Here is a 16,847-nt window from a genome sequence, read left to right on the forward strand (position 1 = left end):
CCTCATCTCAGTCCTAAATGGCATACCCCTTATTCTTAAACTGTGACCCCTGGTTCTGGACTCCCCCCAACTTCAGGATTTTTTTTCCTGCATCTAGCCTGTCCAATCCCTTAAGAATGTTATATGTTTCTATAAGATACCCTCTCATCCTTCTAAATTCCAGTAAATACAAGCCCAGTCGACCCATTCTTTCATCAGATGTCAGTCCCGCCATCCTGGGCATTAACCTGGTGAACCTACGCAGCACTCCCTCAATAACAAGAATGCCTCAAGCTGCCAACGCAGCAGATTTAACCAGAGTCAGGGTAGGGCAGGAACTGGGGGCTGGTGTTTGGATCTGACATTTTAAAAGAGACTAGCACTTGTGTTCTGTAACAATCTCGTTTTTATTTATACAATATTTCTCAACAACAGGCAGATAATTACAATATTAGCACGGCTGATCGAGCACAGTGGTAGTGCCACAGGCATCCTCCCAGCTATCAGAGGCACATCATCACATCGAGTCCCCCGGGAACAGCGGTAATAAAACTCGCTTGCTTTGTGGAGTCGGGAGGGCAACCTTCCACCCGCTCTCCCCACTCCTGCACCCACCACATGCAGTCGAGGTATCGCCATCTCCGTAGAAGGCCAGGCACAAAAAAGCTGGAGTAACTCGGGGGATGGGTATGGGGGGGGGGGGGGGGTCAGGGCAGCATCTCTGGGAGAAAAAGGAACGAACGACGTTTCCGGGTCGAGACACTTCTTCAGACCGAGAGTTGGGGGAGGGGGGAGAGAAATTGGGGGGGGGGGGGAGGAGAACGAGAGATTGCAGACGGTGATGCCAAGAGATATATAGAGCAAATGAACGAACGAGAGGTATGAAAAAGGTACATGGCACAAACATAGCACGTCACCCATTCATTTTTCTCCACAGATGCTGCCCGCCCCGCTGAGTTAGTCCAGCGTTGTGTGGCCATCTTCAGTGTACACCAGCACCTACAGTATAACTCCTGCAGTTGTCTGTGCCAGTTTGCTGGGGGGACGCGAGGAGTTTGTGTAAGGATTATTAGAGATAAAACCTGGACTAAAATCATCTCCCACCCACCCCCCGGCGACTCGAGTCCCCAACATTTAGCGCCCCTTACCTTCAACTGTGCTAATACTGCTCATAGTTTCATCTCCTTCAGGGCAGAAGTGCAGAAACACTAGGGCGGGCCCCCTCAACCGCAAATATAAACAACTGAAATAAATTAGTTGTTTTACAAAACAATTTCTCCAATTTTCTTGAGGCTCGTTTTTTTTTTTTTTTAATTAAAAAATGGTTTCTTTTATTTTTTAAATGATGAGATTCTGTAATTTCTCAAAGAGGGACATCATTGTTGCCTCTTCCTAAATGAGCGATTGGTTATCTAGTATTTAAAATGGTCAGCAAAACCCCCAGTTATCAATATATATATACTCAGCGGGTGCATGAGACCCGGTCTATCCCTAACCCCCTCCCACCTCAGCAGCCCCAGTACATCAGACACACGTCTCATTCATCACATACATACATACTTGCAAATCCATTCAGGAGCAAAAGACAGCAAACAATAGTTAAGACAAGGGCTTGCTCCAGCCTAGCACTAGAATGGCCAATACACTTGTCACACTGAAATCACACACATCCAAACCCCTTCTCTTGCGATGATACTACATACAAGGGTAAGCCTCAAGTTAAAAAAAATTAAATCTCCTTCCCCCCTTCCATAATATTGGCAGTCAAGTCAAGTCAAGCCCAAGAGACCGACACAAACGGTTCAAACTCAAGAGGTTCACGCAGCATCTCTGGGGGAAAAGGATGAAGGTGGCCCTTCGTCAGACCCCATGCGTCACCCGTTCCTTGTCTCCAGATGCGCTGCCTGTCCCGCTGAGTTACTGCTGCATTTTGTGTGTGTCCGTGGTGTGAGCCAGCCCCCCGCAGTGCCTTCTTGCAGAGCCACCAGACAACTGTTCTAGCAAGGGGCTGCCGAGTGCTGAAGCTAAAGGGCCGCCCGCTCTACTGGGGGTACCGTGTGACTGTTCGGCGTGGGTGGGGCGTGGAGCAGGAGAGGGACGGGGATGGGGGGAGGGGGCAACAGGGCTCCAACGTGATCAGAAAGTGGCCCCCAATCAATCCTATGTCTATAACATGATTTGGCAGCAGACTGGGGAGATGGTGGTGCCTGGAAGGTGGGTGACAGTGGCCAACTCTGGCACTCGGATGTCAGAGGGCCTGCGATTCCCCCACCCCACCAAATGGTGAAGCGGGCGAGGAGGGCTATTGAAAAGAAAAATCAGAAACACGTTTTGCTTGGAAAAATAAATAAAAGAAACAGCTAAATGAAAGTCAGTGGGGACGGTCGGCAAACTGGTCTTGTTTGTCCATGGTGGCTGGGGACTGGTTTATGGGCACAGCTCAACATGGGTGAAAATTGGATGCATTATGTGCATTAGGGGACTGTCCCACTTTCACCACCTAATTCACGACCTCTGCTGAGTTTGCCCTTGACTCATACTCGCAGCATGGTCGTCACGAGGTCGTGATGCTGGTCGTAGGCACTCGTGGCATCAAGTAGGTCGGGGCGTTTTTTCCAGCATGATGAAAAATGGCCACGGGTAAAAAAGGTCGTGAATTAGGTCTTGAAAGCAGGACAGGCCCTTTAGTGGGAGGGAATTGTTAGCCAGCCAAGCCTCTGTGCCTTGTAGGTCGCTGGTGTGATGGAAGTGGGGGGAGATGGTCAAGGGGCAGTGGGAGCCAGCAGGAAGGTGGACATGCAGGACCGTACGATCCCCTCTGACACAGGATAAACCAACCTGTTTTGTTCCAGCCTCCCCCCCCCACAACCAAACCCCACCTGCTCTCCAAGAGCCAACACTAATGTTACAACAGTAATTACAGTGTGATGGTGACAAAAAAACAACATCCCGCTCCCGTGCCTCGAGAGACCGACCGGTTCATGGCGTCAGGAGCAACGGCTAAAGGAAACAGGAAGAGAGCGTGTTCCGAGAGCAGTGGTCGCAGGTTCGATCCCCTCCTCTTACCCAATTCAAATCGTGCAAATGAGAAGACGTACATGTTCTCGTATGCTCTCCTGCAGTCTTCAACTATATATATATATCTTTTTTTTTTTTTCTTAAAAACAGTAACGAATAACATAGACATCACCAGGACAGACAGGGTCCTCTCTAATACACTGCCCATCTCTCTCAGTCGCCGAGCGTGGAATAATATCATTTATTTCCGGTTAAAAGACAGTGCAAACATATAGAATTCACTGATCTACAAAAAGGGGTGTCATGCACAACTAGAGTGGAGGGGCCAGAGGAGGTGTGAGGGGGAGTCGGAGAGAGAGAGGGGGGGGGGGAGAGGGGGGGGGAGAGAGGAGAGAGAGAGGGGGAAAAAGGGGGAGAGAGGGAGTGGGAGAGAAAAGAGACAGACAGAGAGACAGTGAGAGAGTGACAGAGAGAGGCAGACAGAGAGAGACAGACAGAAAGAGTCAGTGACAGAGGGAGTGAGAGAGAGAGAGACAGAGAGACAGAGGGAGAGAGAGAGAGAGACAGGGATAGAGAGAGAGAGAGAGAGACAGAGAAAGAGTGAGAGACAGAGAGAGAGAGAGAGAGAGAGAGAGAGGGAGAGAGAGAGAGAGAGAGAGAGCGAGAGAGAATGTAGGATGGGATGTGCAGGAGAGGTAAACAGAATATTAACAGATGAGAAAGGAAATGAGAAACTTTGCCTGTGACTCTAATCCTATGTACAGCAATTGGGAAATACAGTATACAGGTTTTTATAGAAGTGGTATTTTTGTCCAAATATCCAAGATGATTCTGCCACCCCACCCCCACCCCACCTCCCACCCCCCCCCCTCCCCTTTCTGCATTTCATTAAAAGTGTCCCGAGTCTCTTGCATCTACTTCAGGCACTGCCACTATTGAGATCGGAAACTCAGGAATGCCAGATGGATTTCTAAAAATTGTTTTGTCTTTTTAAAAAAAAAACATCTTCACACTTATTAAAAATGAAAAAAAAAAAAAAAAAAAAAAAAAAAAAAAAAAACACAGGGGAGGTGCTCAAAGATTATTGAATTCTGGTAACTCATAAAATCTGTCTCTGGTTTGCGGGGGTTTTTTTTGTTTACGTCTGCGCCGAGACTTTGCCGTGTTTTTCTAGCTTGCCGATCTCCTTGCCGTTGCTCTGCAGCCCGGCATCGTCCGGCCGCTTGCCGTGCCGCCGTGCGTACTTGTACTTCTCTACGTAGGCCTTCACCAGGTTGGCAACTTTGACCGGGTTAATTTCGCCACTTTTACTGTGGCAGATCTGCAGGGGGGGGAGGTGGAAAAGACAGAGATGCCGTGAGTCGGGGATGGGAGGGAGGGTCGAGAGGATTGGAGAGTCACGAGGGGACGTCACGCCGAGAGATCCAGCGCCAAGTTTAGGCTTATCGTCTCGACCCGAAACGTCACCCATTCCTTCTCTCCAGAGATGCCGCCTGTCCCGCTGAGTTTTGTTAAATCAAGTCAATTTATATTTCTATAGCACATTTAAAAACAACTCTCGTTGACCAAAGTGCTTTACACTAGTGCAGGTACTAACATGCTACATACAGTGGTACATAGATCTAACAATACATACATAAATACATCTGTTCACATTGTTCTCGTGTGTTTAGTTTGGTTTAATTGAGGGATGCAGCGCTGAAACGGGAAACTGATTGGGGATGATTAGCCATGATCACATTGAATGGCAGTGCAGCCTCGAAGGGCCGAATGGCCAACTCCTGCACCTATTGTCTATTGAAGCAGGCCCTTCGGCCCACCGGGTCCGCGCCGACCAGCGATCCCCGCACGTTAACACTATCCCCCACACACATACACACACTAGGGATGATTGTTTTGACATTTGTGCCAAGCCAATTAACCTACAAACCTGCACGTCTTTGGAGTGCGGGAGGAAACCGAAGTTCTCGGAGAAAACCCGCGTGGGTCACGGGGAGAAACTCAACAACAGTACAAACTCAGTATAGACCAGCACCCGTAACCAGGATCGAACCTGGGCCTCTGGCGCTATAAGGCAGCACCTCTACCGCTGCGCCACTGAAGCTGTGTACCGAGGTACAGAGAAAAGCTTTGGTTCTTGATACCTCTACTTTGTAACAGAGGACATGGTGTTAAGCCAAGGGGGAGGGAGAAGATTTAATAGGGAACCTGAGTGGCAACTTGCTTTTTTACACAAAGCAGAGGTAGGTTATATGGTATTAGCTGCTGGAGGACGTACACAATGAATAAGAAACATTTGGACATGTCCATGGATAGGACATTTTTAGAGGGATAATCATAGGAATCTGAGGTTTTTAAGAAAGAACTGTAGATGCTGGAATAATCGAAGGTAGACAAAAATGCTGGAGAAACTCAGCGGGTGAGGCAGCATCTATAGATCTATATGCTTCAATCTATAGATGCTGCCTTACCCGCTGAGTTTCTCCAGCATTTTTGTCTACCATAGGAATTTATTTTAGCACAAATTATGGTAGGTGATTTATTTTAAATATAGATGATAAGAGCAGAATTAGGCCATTCGGCCCATCATGTCTACTCTGCCATTCAATCATGGCTGATCTATCTCTCCCTCTCAAACCGTCTGACAGCGCTGGAGTTCAGAAGAATGAGGGGGGGGGGACCCCATTGAAACGTACAGAATAGTGAAAGGCTTGGATACAGTGGATGTGGAGAGGATGTTTCCGCTAGTGGGAGAGTCTAGGACTAGAGGTCACAGCCTCAGAATTAAAGGACGCTCTTTTAGGAAGGAGATGAGGAATTACTTTAGTCAGAGGGTGGTGAATCTGTGGAATTCTTTGCCATGGAAGGCTGTGGAGGACGTTAGTGGATATATTTAAGACAGAGATAGATAGATTCTTGATCAGTACGGGTGTCAGAGGTTATGGGGAGAAGGCAGGAGAATGGGGTTAGGAGGGAGATATAGATCAGCCAGGATTGAATAGGGTCTAGTGGAGTCAAGGGATATGGGGGGAAGGCAGGCACGGGTTATTGATTGGAGACGATCTGCCACGATCACAATGAATGGCGGTGCTGGCTCGAAGGGCCGAATGGCCTCCTCCTGCACCTATTTTAGAAATTAGAAACATAGAAATTAGGTGCAGGAGTAGGCCATTCGGCCCTTCGAGCCTGCACCGCCATTCAATATGATCATGGCTGATCATCCAACTCAATATCCCGTACCTGCCTTCTCTCCATACCCCCTGATCCCCTTAGCCACAAGGGCCACATCTAACTCCCTCTTAAATATATCCAATGAACTGGCCTCAACTACCCTCTGTGGCAGAGAGTTCCAGAGATTCACCACTCTCTGTGTGAAAAAAGTTCTTCTCATCTCGGTTTTAAAGGATTTCCCCCTTATCCTTAAGCTGTGACCCCTTGTCCTGGACTTCCCCCACATCGGGAACAATCTTCCTGCATCTAGCCTGTCCAACCCCTTAAGAATTTTGTAAGTTTCTATAAGAAGTTTCTATATCCTTTTCTATGTTTCTCGTAGACTTGATGGGCCGAATAGCCTACTACTATCACTTATGATCTTATTAATTTAAATAAATTCCAGTGGAAACATCCTCTCCACATCCACTCCATCCAGGCCTTTCTCCATTTGATTTGCAGCAATGAGATCCTCCCCACATCCGTCCAAACTCCAGCGAGTACAGGCCCAGAGACGTCCCAGAGTCGTCATACTTTAGTTAGCCCACTCATCCCCGGGTTCATTCACGTCAACCTCCCCTGGACCCTCTCCAACGCCAGCACATCCTGCCTCAGATATGGGACCCCAGAATAGTTCGCAATATTCCAAATGTAGCCTGACCAGCAGCGCCTTATAAAGCCTCGGCCTCAGAAAAATTCACCTTTAGAAAGTGCCGCCTGAATACCATTTCACCAGTTCTGCAGCCAGTGAACATCAGAGAACCTCCTTTAATCATAGTATCTTCCCCGTTGTTCAGCACACCTACAGATTCAGGGGCAGTTTCTTCCCAGCTGTTATCAGGCAACTGAATCATCCTACCACAACCAGAGAGCAGTGCTGAACTACTATCTACCTCACTGGAGACCCTTACACTATCCTTGATCAGACTTTCCTGGCTTTACCTTGCACTAAACCAGGGGTGTGGAACCTTTTCATGTTGGAAGGCCGCATTAAGTTAGCTGTAATCTAATAAGGCCGCATCCAAGAAACTTCAATTAGATATACTTCAAAATGTTCAATATTCTGTTAAAATAGCCCTCATGATTTACTAATGGGACTCGAAAGAGGGAGCACATATCGCCAATTCTGGCCTCCCTCCACTGGCTCCCGGTGCACTTTCGAGTTCATTTTAAGATACTGTTATTTGTTTATAAATCTCTGAATGGGCTCGCCCCGCCTTACCTCTCTGAGCTGCTCCACCCATACACTCCTGCCCGGTCCCTCAGGTCAGCTGGTCAGCTGCTCCTGGAGGTACCGAGGTCTAGTCGGAGGCTCAGAGGGGATAGAGCCTTCTCTGTTGCTGCTCCGGCACTCTGGAACACCCTGCCGTTGCACATCAGACAGGCCCCCTCACTGTCCATCTTCAAATCCAGTGTTAAAACACATTTGTTACTCCCTGGCTTTTGACCATGCCTGAGATTTTGCTTCTGTTTTTGGTGTTTTTAATGTTTCTTTATTTTACATGTCTTTTCCTACCATTTCTTTTGATTGTTATTTTTGGTGTGTATTAACTTTTTTGTCAATGATTAGTGATGTACAGCACTTTGTTGCAGCTATGTTTGTTTTTATAGTGCTCTATAAATAAAATTATTATTATTATTATTAATGTTTTAATTGTGGCCGTCAGTCGGGGAGGATTATTCCGTTTATTCTTCTTTTACTCTTTAGTATTTTAAATATGTTCATTTTAAGATTAAAATTAAAAAAAAGACAAACAAAAACATATTAATAAAAATAAAAGGATTTGTTCGACAAAATTTGGATTCATTCAAAAGGCCGCACTTAATGGCCTAGAAGGCCGCAAGTTCCCCACCCCTGCACTAAATGTTATTCCCTTATCTACACTGTGAATGGCTCGATTGTAAACATGTGTTGTCTTTCCGCTGGCTGGTTAGCACGCAACAAAAGCTTTTGCACTGTACCTCGGTGCATGTGACAATAAACTAAACTGTGAAAACTGTAATGCCTTATGGGCCTGTCCCACTTGGCGAATTTTTCAGCGACTGCCGGCAACATTGACTGATGTATCGTGTCACGGTGTGATGCGGCGTGATGATGTATTGATGCGCGGTGTTTTTTCAAGTACCACAACATTTTTTTTGTCGTCGCTGGATTTGGAGATGTTCAAAATCAAAAGATGATGCCGGTAAAATCAGCAAGTGGGACAGGCCCTTTAGCATGTGCATTTTGTAGACGATGCACACTGTCTTAACAGTGGAGGAAACGGACGTATCAGGGGCGGCACGGTGGCGCAGCGGCAGAGCTGCAGCCTCACAGCGCCAGAGACCCGGGTTGGATCCTGCCTGCACGGAGTTGGTACGTTCTCCATATGGCCGCCAGGGTTTTCCTCCTGTAGTGCTTACCTTATGTACAGCTTTGCGGAGAATGTCCTTGTAGTCTTCCTTGTTGATCTCTTTCCTCTGGTAGAAGGGTTTGATGGCCAGCTTCACCTCCTCCACCGCGCGCTCCTGAGTGTGCAGCTTCTTCAGGTACTGTGTGGGACACACACACACACACCAGCGACAGAGTCAGTACTAACCGAGCAGGGACGAGAGGGACTCAGAGACGCTCGGGGGGGGGGGGGTCACGAGGTGGACTGAGGGAGGCGCGGGCAGGGTGAGGGACGGTGTATTTGTGGGACATTGTGTCCACGTCGAGTGGAGTGGGCCTCTGGAGGCCCAGCAGCAGCCTGGGCCTCAATTAGATTGGGCCCCGCAAGCTTTTCATACGTGCCTCAAATACTTTATCCTGTGCCCGACTAACATTCTGGCCTCAACTACCTCCTCCAGCAACTCGCACCAGACACCCATCAACCTTTGTGGGACAAAGTTGTTCCCATGGCTCTCTATTCCCCTGCTCTGGATAAAAGACAGTTCAAACAATGAACCCATTCCTAGATGTCCTTGAGCATTGTCTGCTTTGATCTGTCCTTTTCACACCTTACCCTTTCATATCTCTAGTTTCCCTCTCCCCTGTCTCTCAGTCTGAAGAAAGGTCTCGACCCAAAACCCATTCCTTTCCTCCAGAGATGCTGCCTGTCCCGCTGAGTTACTCCAGCATTTTGTGTCTATCTTCAGTGTAAACCAGCATCTGCAGTTCCTTCCAACACGGTTTCATTTACCCAATCTATTCCTCTCATGATCTCTATGTGATCACCCCTCATCCTCCTGCGCTCCAACGACTAGTCCTAGCCTGCTCAACCTCGCCTTATAACTCAGGCCCTCAAGTCCTGACAACTTCCTCGTAAACCTTCACTGCACCCTTTTTTGGATTAACACAAAGCAGCACGGTGGCGCAGCGGTAGAGTTGCTGCCTCACAGCGCCGGAGACCCGGGTTCGATCCTGACTACGGGTGCTGTCTGTACGGAGTTTGTATGCTCTCCCCGTGACCTGTACCTTCTGTAAAATTGCAAATTGTCCCTAGTGTGGAGCTTATTCCTAATGTGCAGGGTGATCAGTGGTCGGCACAGACTCATTGGGCCGAAGTGCCTGTTTCCATGCAACATCTCTAAAGTCACCTAATTTGAGGAAGGACATTCTTGCTATTGAGGGAGTGCAGCGTAGGTTTACAAGGTTAATTCCCGGGATGGCGGGACTGTCATATGCTGAGAGAATGGAGCAGCTGGGCTTGTACACTCTGGAGTTTAGAAGGATGAGAGGGTATCTCATTGAAACATATAAGATTGTTAAGGGCTTGGACACACTAGTGGCAGGAAACATGTTCCCGATGTTAGGGGAGTCCAGAACCAGGGGCCACAGTTTAGGAATAAGGAGTAAGCCATTTAGAAGGGAGACGAGGAAACACTTTTTCTCACAGAGAGTGGAGAGTCTTTGGAATTCTCTGCCTCAGAGGGCGGTGGAGGCAGGTTCTCTGGATTCTTTCAAGAGAGAGCTAGATAGGGCTCTTAAAAATAGCAGAGTCAGGGGATATGTGGAGAAGGCAGGAACGGGGTACTGTTTGGGGATGATCAGCCATAATCACATTGAATGGCGGTGCTGGCTCGAAGGGCCGAATGGCCTACTCCTGCACCTATTGTCTATTGTCTACAAAGTAAAGTCTAAAGGAAACATCTTCCCATGACAGTGCGACCAAAACTGAACACACTTGGGGGCCAGTCTTAAGAAGGGTCTCGACCCGAAACGTTAGCCATTCCTTCTCTCCAGAGATGCTGCCTGTCCCGCTGTGTTACTCCAGCACTTGGGGTGAATCAGCTTCATTTTAAAGGCCAGGTGAGTGCACAGTAAAGTCAACGGGGGGATTTTAGTTTATTTTCAGTTTGGAGATACAGCGTTGTGCGAGGCATGTTGACTGAGTCCACGCTGACCAATGATCCCAGTACACCAGCACTAACTAACTAACACACACACACACAGACACACACACACGGGACAATTTAGACTTTTTAACCAAAGCCAATTAACCTACAAACCTGTACGTCTTTGGAGTGTGGGAGGAAACCAGAGCACCCGGGGAAAACCCACGCGGTCACGGGGAGAACGTACAAGCTCCGTGCACACAAGCAGCACACGTAGTCAGGATCGAACCCGGGTACCTGGCGCTGTGAGGCAGCGACTCTACTACTGCGCCACCGTGCTGCCCCTCTCTCAAGATTCAAAATATCAGCTAGGTGTGTGATCCTAAGAAAATGGAGCATTACCTGTCATCAGGATCAAACATAGGTGCAGGAGTAGGCCATTCGGCCCTTCGAGCCAGCACCGCCATTCAATATGATCATGGCTGATCATCTAAAATCAGTACCCCGCTCCTGCTTTTTCCCTTGATTCCGTTAGCCCTAAGAGCTAAATCTAACTCTCTCGTGAAAACATCCAGTGAATTGGCCTCCACTGCCTACTGTGGCAGAGAATACCACAAATTCACAAATCTCTGGGTGAAAAGGTTTGTCTTCATTTCAGTCCTGAGTGGTCAACCCTTTATTCTTAAACTGTGACCCCTGGTTCTGGACTTCCCCAACATCAGGAACATTTTTCCTGCATCTAGCCTGTCGAATCCTTTAAGAATTTTACATGGTGTCCTCTCATCCTTCTAAATTCCAGTGAATACAATCCCAGTCGAACCATTCTTTCTTCATATGTCAGTCCCGCCACCCCGGGAATTAACCTGGTGAACCTACGCTGGGCTCCCTCGATAGCAAGAATGTCCTTCCTCAAATTAGGAGACCAAAACTGCACACAATACCCTATGTGCAGTCTCACCAGGGCCCTGTACAACTGCAGGAGGACCTCCTTGCTCCTAAACTCAAATCCTCTCGCAATGAAGGCAAACTCTACCGCTGTGCCACCTTGCCACGCTCTGCTGGAGCTGGTTGGGGAACCTTACCCTGTCGCTATCCATGTTGGCATCGGAGCTGGTGGAGCCCTCCATCTTGGCCATGTCGCCGCTGTCTAGCATGTTGTAGAGCTTGCTGGAGGTGGTGGCGGGCGGCTGGCTGGCAGAACCCGACAATGCCGGCGGCCCGGCCGAGGTGCCCAGCATGGACAGGGAGCCTTGGCGCAGAAACTTCGGCCCGGGCTGGCTGGCGTGAAGGTGGGCGGACAGGCTGCTCGGCACTTGGGAGGCAGGGGGCTTTGCCTGGCTGAGAATCTGTGGAGAGATCGATCAGTTATCCAGCTGCCAGCTCCGTACAATGGCACCGGGCAGGTAACGGCCATATGCTGCACCATGCTTAGTTTAGTTTCGAGATACACGCGGAAATAGGCCCTTCGGCCCACCGAGTCCGTGCCGGCCGGCGATCCCCGCACACTAACATTATCCTGCTTCTGAAACGTCACTGGAAGAACTCACGAGCTAGTCCCACCTCCTTCCCAAACCGCAGTGACATCTTAAACGCCCTGACCACAATTCCAGCACTTGACGTTTTAATATAAGAGTCTTACATGATGCTTTTAGTTCCTATCAGGTGTCACTCGCCTTGTATGAGAGACAGAGACGGAACCAATCATGGGCCTTTGGCAGCTGGATACCCAGGTGTGGTACATTCATATGTTCATGTTCTAGGAGCAGAATTAGGCCATTCGGCCCATCAAGTCTACTCCGCCATTCAATCATGCCTGATCGTTTCCTCTCTCTCTCAACCCCATTCTTCTGCCTTCTCCCCATAACCCCTGAATCCAGAATCTGTCGATCTCCGCCTTAACAATATCCATTGCCTTGGCCTCCACAGCCAACTGCGGCAATGAATTCCACAGATTCACCACCTTCTGACTAAAGAGGAGGTTCAGGATCCACAGGTGTGTGAGAGAAACAACCGACTTTGCCCGAGTTCAGAGGTGGCGGCAGTTCTAATGGATAGTCATAGATTCATAGATTGATACAGCGTGGAAACAGGCCCTTGGGCCCAATTTGCCCAACATGTCCCAGTTACACAAGTTCCCACCTGCCTGCGCTTGGTCCATATCCCTCCAAACTTGTCCTATCCATGTACTTGTCTGTTTCTTAAACGTTGGGATAGTCCCAGCCTCAACTACCTCCTCGGGCAGCTTGTTCCAAACACCCACCACCCTCTGTGTGAAAACGTTACCCCTCAGATTCCTATTAAATCTTTTCCCTTCACCTTAAACCTATGTCCTCTGGTCCTCGATTCCCCTACTCTGGTCAAAAGATTCTGTGCATCTACCCGATCTATTCCTCTCGAGATTTTATGCAGCTCTATAAGATCACCCCTCATCCTGTTGCGCTCCAAGGAATGGAGACCCGACCTACTCAACCCCTCCCTTTACCTCAGACCTTCTAGTTATGGCAACGCCCTCATAAATCTTCCCTGAACTCTTTGAAGCTTGACTACATCTTTCCTACCACATAGTGCCCAGAACTGCACACAATACTCTAAATGCAGTCTCACCAACGTCTTACAAAACTGCAACACGACCTCCCAACCTCTGTGCTGCAGAGGGAATTTGAAGGCACATTTTTTAGGCGACAGTACCTGTGTGATTGCTTGGAAAGAGTCCTGGGCCTTTGCTCGGTTGGCTTCCTCCATCTTGAACAGCAGTGCAGTAACTTGAAACACAAAAGGCAAAGTCCCAAAATTACATTCAGATGGAAGAAATCTCACCTCACAGTCAATAACCAGTGGTATATATAGAGGCTGCTGCAACGTCTAAATTGAGGCAGTGTTAAACCCCTATTCCACAAGTTCATTCCAAGAGAGCTCCCCCGAATCTTGCCCTGATTCGAACTCGGAGATTTACGGTAATGGCCGCTCGTCGGTACTCGGGGCTCTCGTGAACATTTTTCATCATGTTGAAAAATCTTCACGAGTCTTCCCGAGCTTACCTGCCGTTAGCGAGTCTTCCCGAGTACCTGCCGTTAGCGTTACGAGCCGCTGAGAGACGTCCCCGAGCTCCGACGCACCCGCTACGTTCATTCTCCGTGCTTACCACGAGTTTGATTTTTTTTAAACTCGGGAGACTGAATAAACCATGGGACAGGGCTTTAAGGCGGCAATGAGGCTTTGGAATAACTGTGCTGAGACTACAAGGGCTTGGAGACCTTACAGATAAATCAGACATTTTGGCTTAAGAGGTCCACAGTCAAGCCTTGGCTAGACCCATGTATAGAGGGCAAGAGAGACTGTAGGTTGGAATCTAGACCAAAAAAAATACAAGGTGGAGACACAAGGAAGTGCGGATGCTGGTTTACCAAAAAAAAATAAAAATAAAAATAAATGCTGGAGTAAATCAGCAGATCAGGCAGCATCTCTGGAGAAGTATAGAAAGGAACTGCAAGTGCTAGTTTATACTGAAGATATACGGTATTAGTTGAAGTTAGGGGCATGCAAATGTTAGGACGCAAGTTACAATGGAAACGGAGATGGTTTTAATCAATTTTTATCTCTAATCCTCACACAATTCCCTGCGTTCTTCCACGGACTTGCACAGGTGGCTATAGAAATAATGGCGCAGGAAGGAACTGCAGACGCTGGCTTATACTGAAGACAGGCACAAAGTGCTGGAGTAACTCTGCAGGGTCAGGCAGCATCTCTGGAGAAAAAGGATGGAGGGGTCCCTCTTCAGGCTGATGACAGAGTTTCTCCAGAGATGTTGCCTGACCTGCTGAGTTACTCCAGCACTTGGTGTCTATTATTCAGCATATCTAGATGACATGGATAGGTGATGTTTCAGGTCAGGACTTTCCTTCAGACCCCCAGGTCCTCCAGAGGTGCTGCTTGGCTGATGAAATACTCCAGCACGGTTTTATTTATTACAAGAAATAGGATGCTGAGCACAACTCAGCAGGACAAGCAGCACCAGAAACAATGCACGTTCTCAATCCAAAATGTTGACATACTCCATTTGGCACCACAGTTGCTGCTTGATCTGATGGGTTTTTTTTTTGTTCAATCTCCTAAAAGCAGGGGGGGGGGGGGGGGGGGGGGGGGGGGGGAGTTATGATGACTGGGAAGACAATGTTTACAATCTTTGGGAGAATTTTAGTGGATATTTTAGTTACTAATGTGATGAGGCCATTGCTGGCGATTGTGCGTGTCTAACTGTCCCTAATTTGAGGAAGGACATCCTTGTGATTGAGGCAGTGCAGCGTAGGTTCGCGAGATTGATCCCTGGGATGGCGGGACTGTCATATGAGGAAAGATTGAAAAAGACTAGGCTTGTATTCACTGGAGTTTAGAAGGATGAGGGGGAATCTTATAGAAACATATAAAATTCTGAAAGGACTGGACAGGCTAGATGCAGGAAAAATGTTCCCAATGTTGGGCGAGTCGAGAACCAGGGGCCACAGTCTTAGAATAAAGGGGAGGCCATTTAAGACTGAGGTGAGAAAATACTTTTTCACCCAGAGAGTTGTGAATTTGTGGAATTCCCTGCCACAGAGGGCAGTGGAGGCCAAGTCACTGGATGGATTCAAGAGAGAGTTAGATACTCTAGGGGTTAGTGGAATCAAGGGATATGGGGAGAAGGCAGGCACGGGTTATTGATTGGGGACGATCAGCCATGATCACAAATGAATGGCAGTGCAGGCTCAAAGGGCCGAATGGCCTCCTCCTGCACCTATTTTCTATGTCTATGTTTCTATGTAACTGAGAAGCCATTGGAGTAGTTAAAGTCGAGATCAATGGATTGCTGGACGCTGAGCGCCGTGGGGAATAGTGCAAGAAAACAGTGCATCCTTCCTCGGATATGGTGCCCAAAATTGCTCACAACTCCAAATGCTGCCTTACAGATCCTCAGCATTGCATCCATTTTTGTATACAAGCCCTCTTGAGACAAATGCCTGCATTGAGTTTGCTTTCTTTACTACCGATTAGTCGATGCTGAGGAACAGGTAAAGCCATGAGCAGTCTAGAGCACAGAACACAAAGTGTCGCTTTACCTCCCCCCTTGACTCCATCCAAGGACCCAAGCAGTCTCTCCAGGTGCGGCAGAGGTACCCCTGCACCTCCTCCAACCTCATCTATTGCATCCGCTGCTCTGGAAGTCAGCTGCTCTACATCGGTGACACCAGGCGTAGGCTTGGCAATCGTTTCACCCAACACTTTTGCACAGTTCGCAATAACCAACCTGATCTCCCAGTGGCTCATCACTTCAACCCCCCCTCCCATTCCGAATCCGACCTTTCTGTCCTGGGCCTCCTCCATGGCCAGAGTGAGGACCACCGCAAATTGGGGGAGCAGCACCTCATATTTCCCTTGGGTAGTTTACACCCCAGCGGTATGAACATTGACTTCTCCAATTTCAGGTAGTCCCTGCTTTCTCCATCCTTCCCCTCCCCTTCCCAGCTCTCCCACAGCCCACTGTATCCGCCGCCCCCCACATCAGTCTGAAGAAGGGTCTCGACCCGAAACGTCACCCATTCCTTCGCTCCACAGATGCTGCCTCGCCCGCTGAGTTTCTCCAGCATTTTTGTCTACCCACAAAGTGCTGGAGGAACTCAATGGGTCAGGCAGCATCTGCGGAGGGAATGGACAGGTGACGTTTCAGGTCCTGCCTGTCCATTCACTCCACAGAGGTCACATATGGATTTCAACGTATTTTATTGCTGTTGATTAAACGAGGCGGCACGGTGGCGCAGCGGTAGAGTTGCTGCCTTACAGCGCCAGAGTTGCTGCCTTACAGCGCCAGAGACCCGGGTTCGATCCTGACCACGGGTGCTACTGCTCACAGAGTTTGTACGTTCTCCCCATGATCTCGTGGGTTTCCTCCGGGTGCTCCGGTTTCCTCCCACACCTGAAGTTCCTTCGTACACAGGTTTGTAGGTTAATTGGCTTTTGTAAATTATAAATTGTCCCCAGTGTGTGGGACACTGATGGTGCATGGGGGTGATCGCTGGCCGAACGTTTCACGTCGAGACTCTTCTTCAGACTGAGAGTCAGGGGAGAGGGAGATACAGAGATAAGGAAGTGTAAGGTGTGAAAACCAGACATCAAAGGGGATGTTGCCTTATCCAGAGGTGCTGCCTGACCCGCTGAGTTACTCCAGCATTTTGTGTCTATCTTTGGTGTAAACCAGCATCTGCAGTTCCTTCCTAGACTGTTACATCCTAGCTGTTATCAGGTAACTGAACCATCGTCAAATAAGTTACGAGTGCGGCCCTGACCTCCCGTCTACCTCATTGGAGGTCTTT

General features: G+C 48.6%; 1 protein-coding gene across 1 annotated transcript in view; it reads right to left on the minus strand.

The window, feature by feature from the left end:
- Positions 1-3,872: 3,872 nt before the first annotated feature.
- scaf1 (SR-related CTD-associated factor 1) overlaps positions 3,873-16,847 on the minus strand; it is a 55,581-nt gene continuing 42,606 nt past the window's right edge. Inside the window, 4 exon segments of the mRNA XM_055663085.1 lie at positions 3,873-4,318; positions 8,611-8,739; positions 11,586-11,849; positions 13,192-13,265. Coding sequence (XP_055519060.1) covers positions 4,136-4,318; positions 8,611-8,739; positions 11,586-11,849; positions 13,192-13,265 — 650 coding nt within the window. The 3' untranslated portion in view covers positions 3,873-4,135.

The sequence above is a fragment of the Leucoraja erinacea genome, chromosome 37 (assembly GCF_028641065.1).
Source record: "Leucoraja erinacea ecotype New England chromosome 37, Leri_hhj_1, whole genome shotgun sequence".
Classification (NCBI taxonomy): Eukaryota; Metazoa; Chordata; class Chondrichthyes; order Rajiformes; family Rajidae; genus Leucoraja; species Leucoraja erinaceus.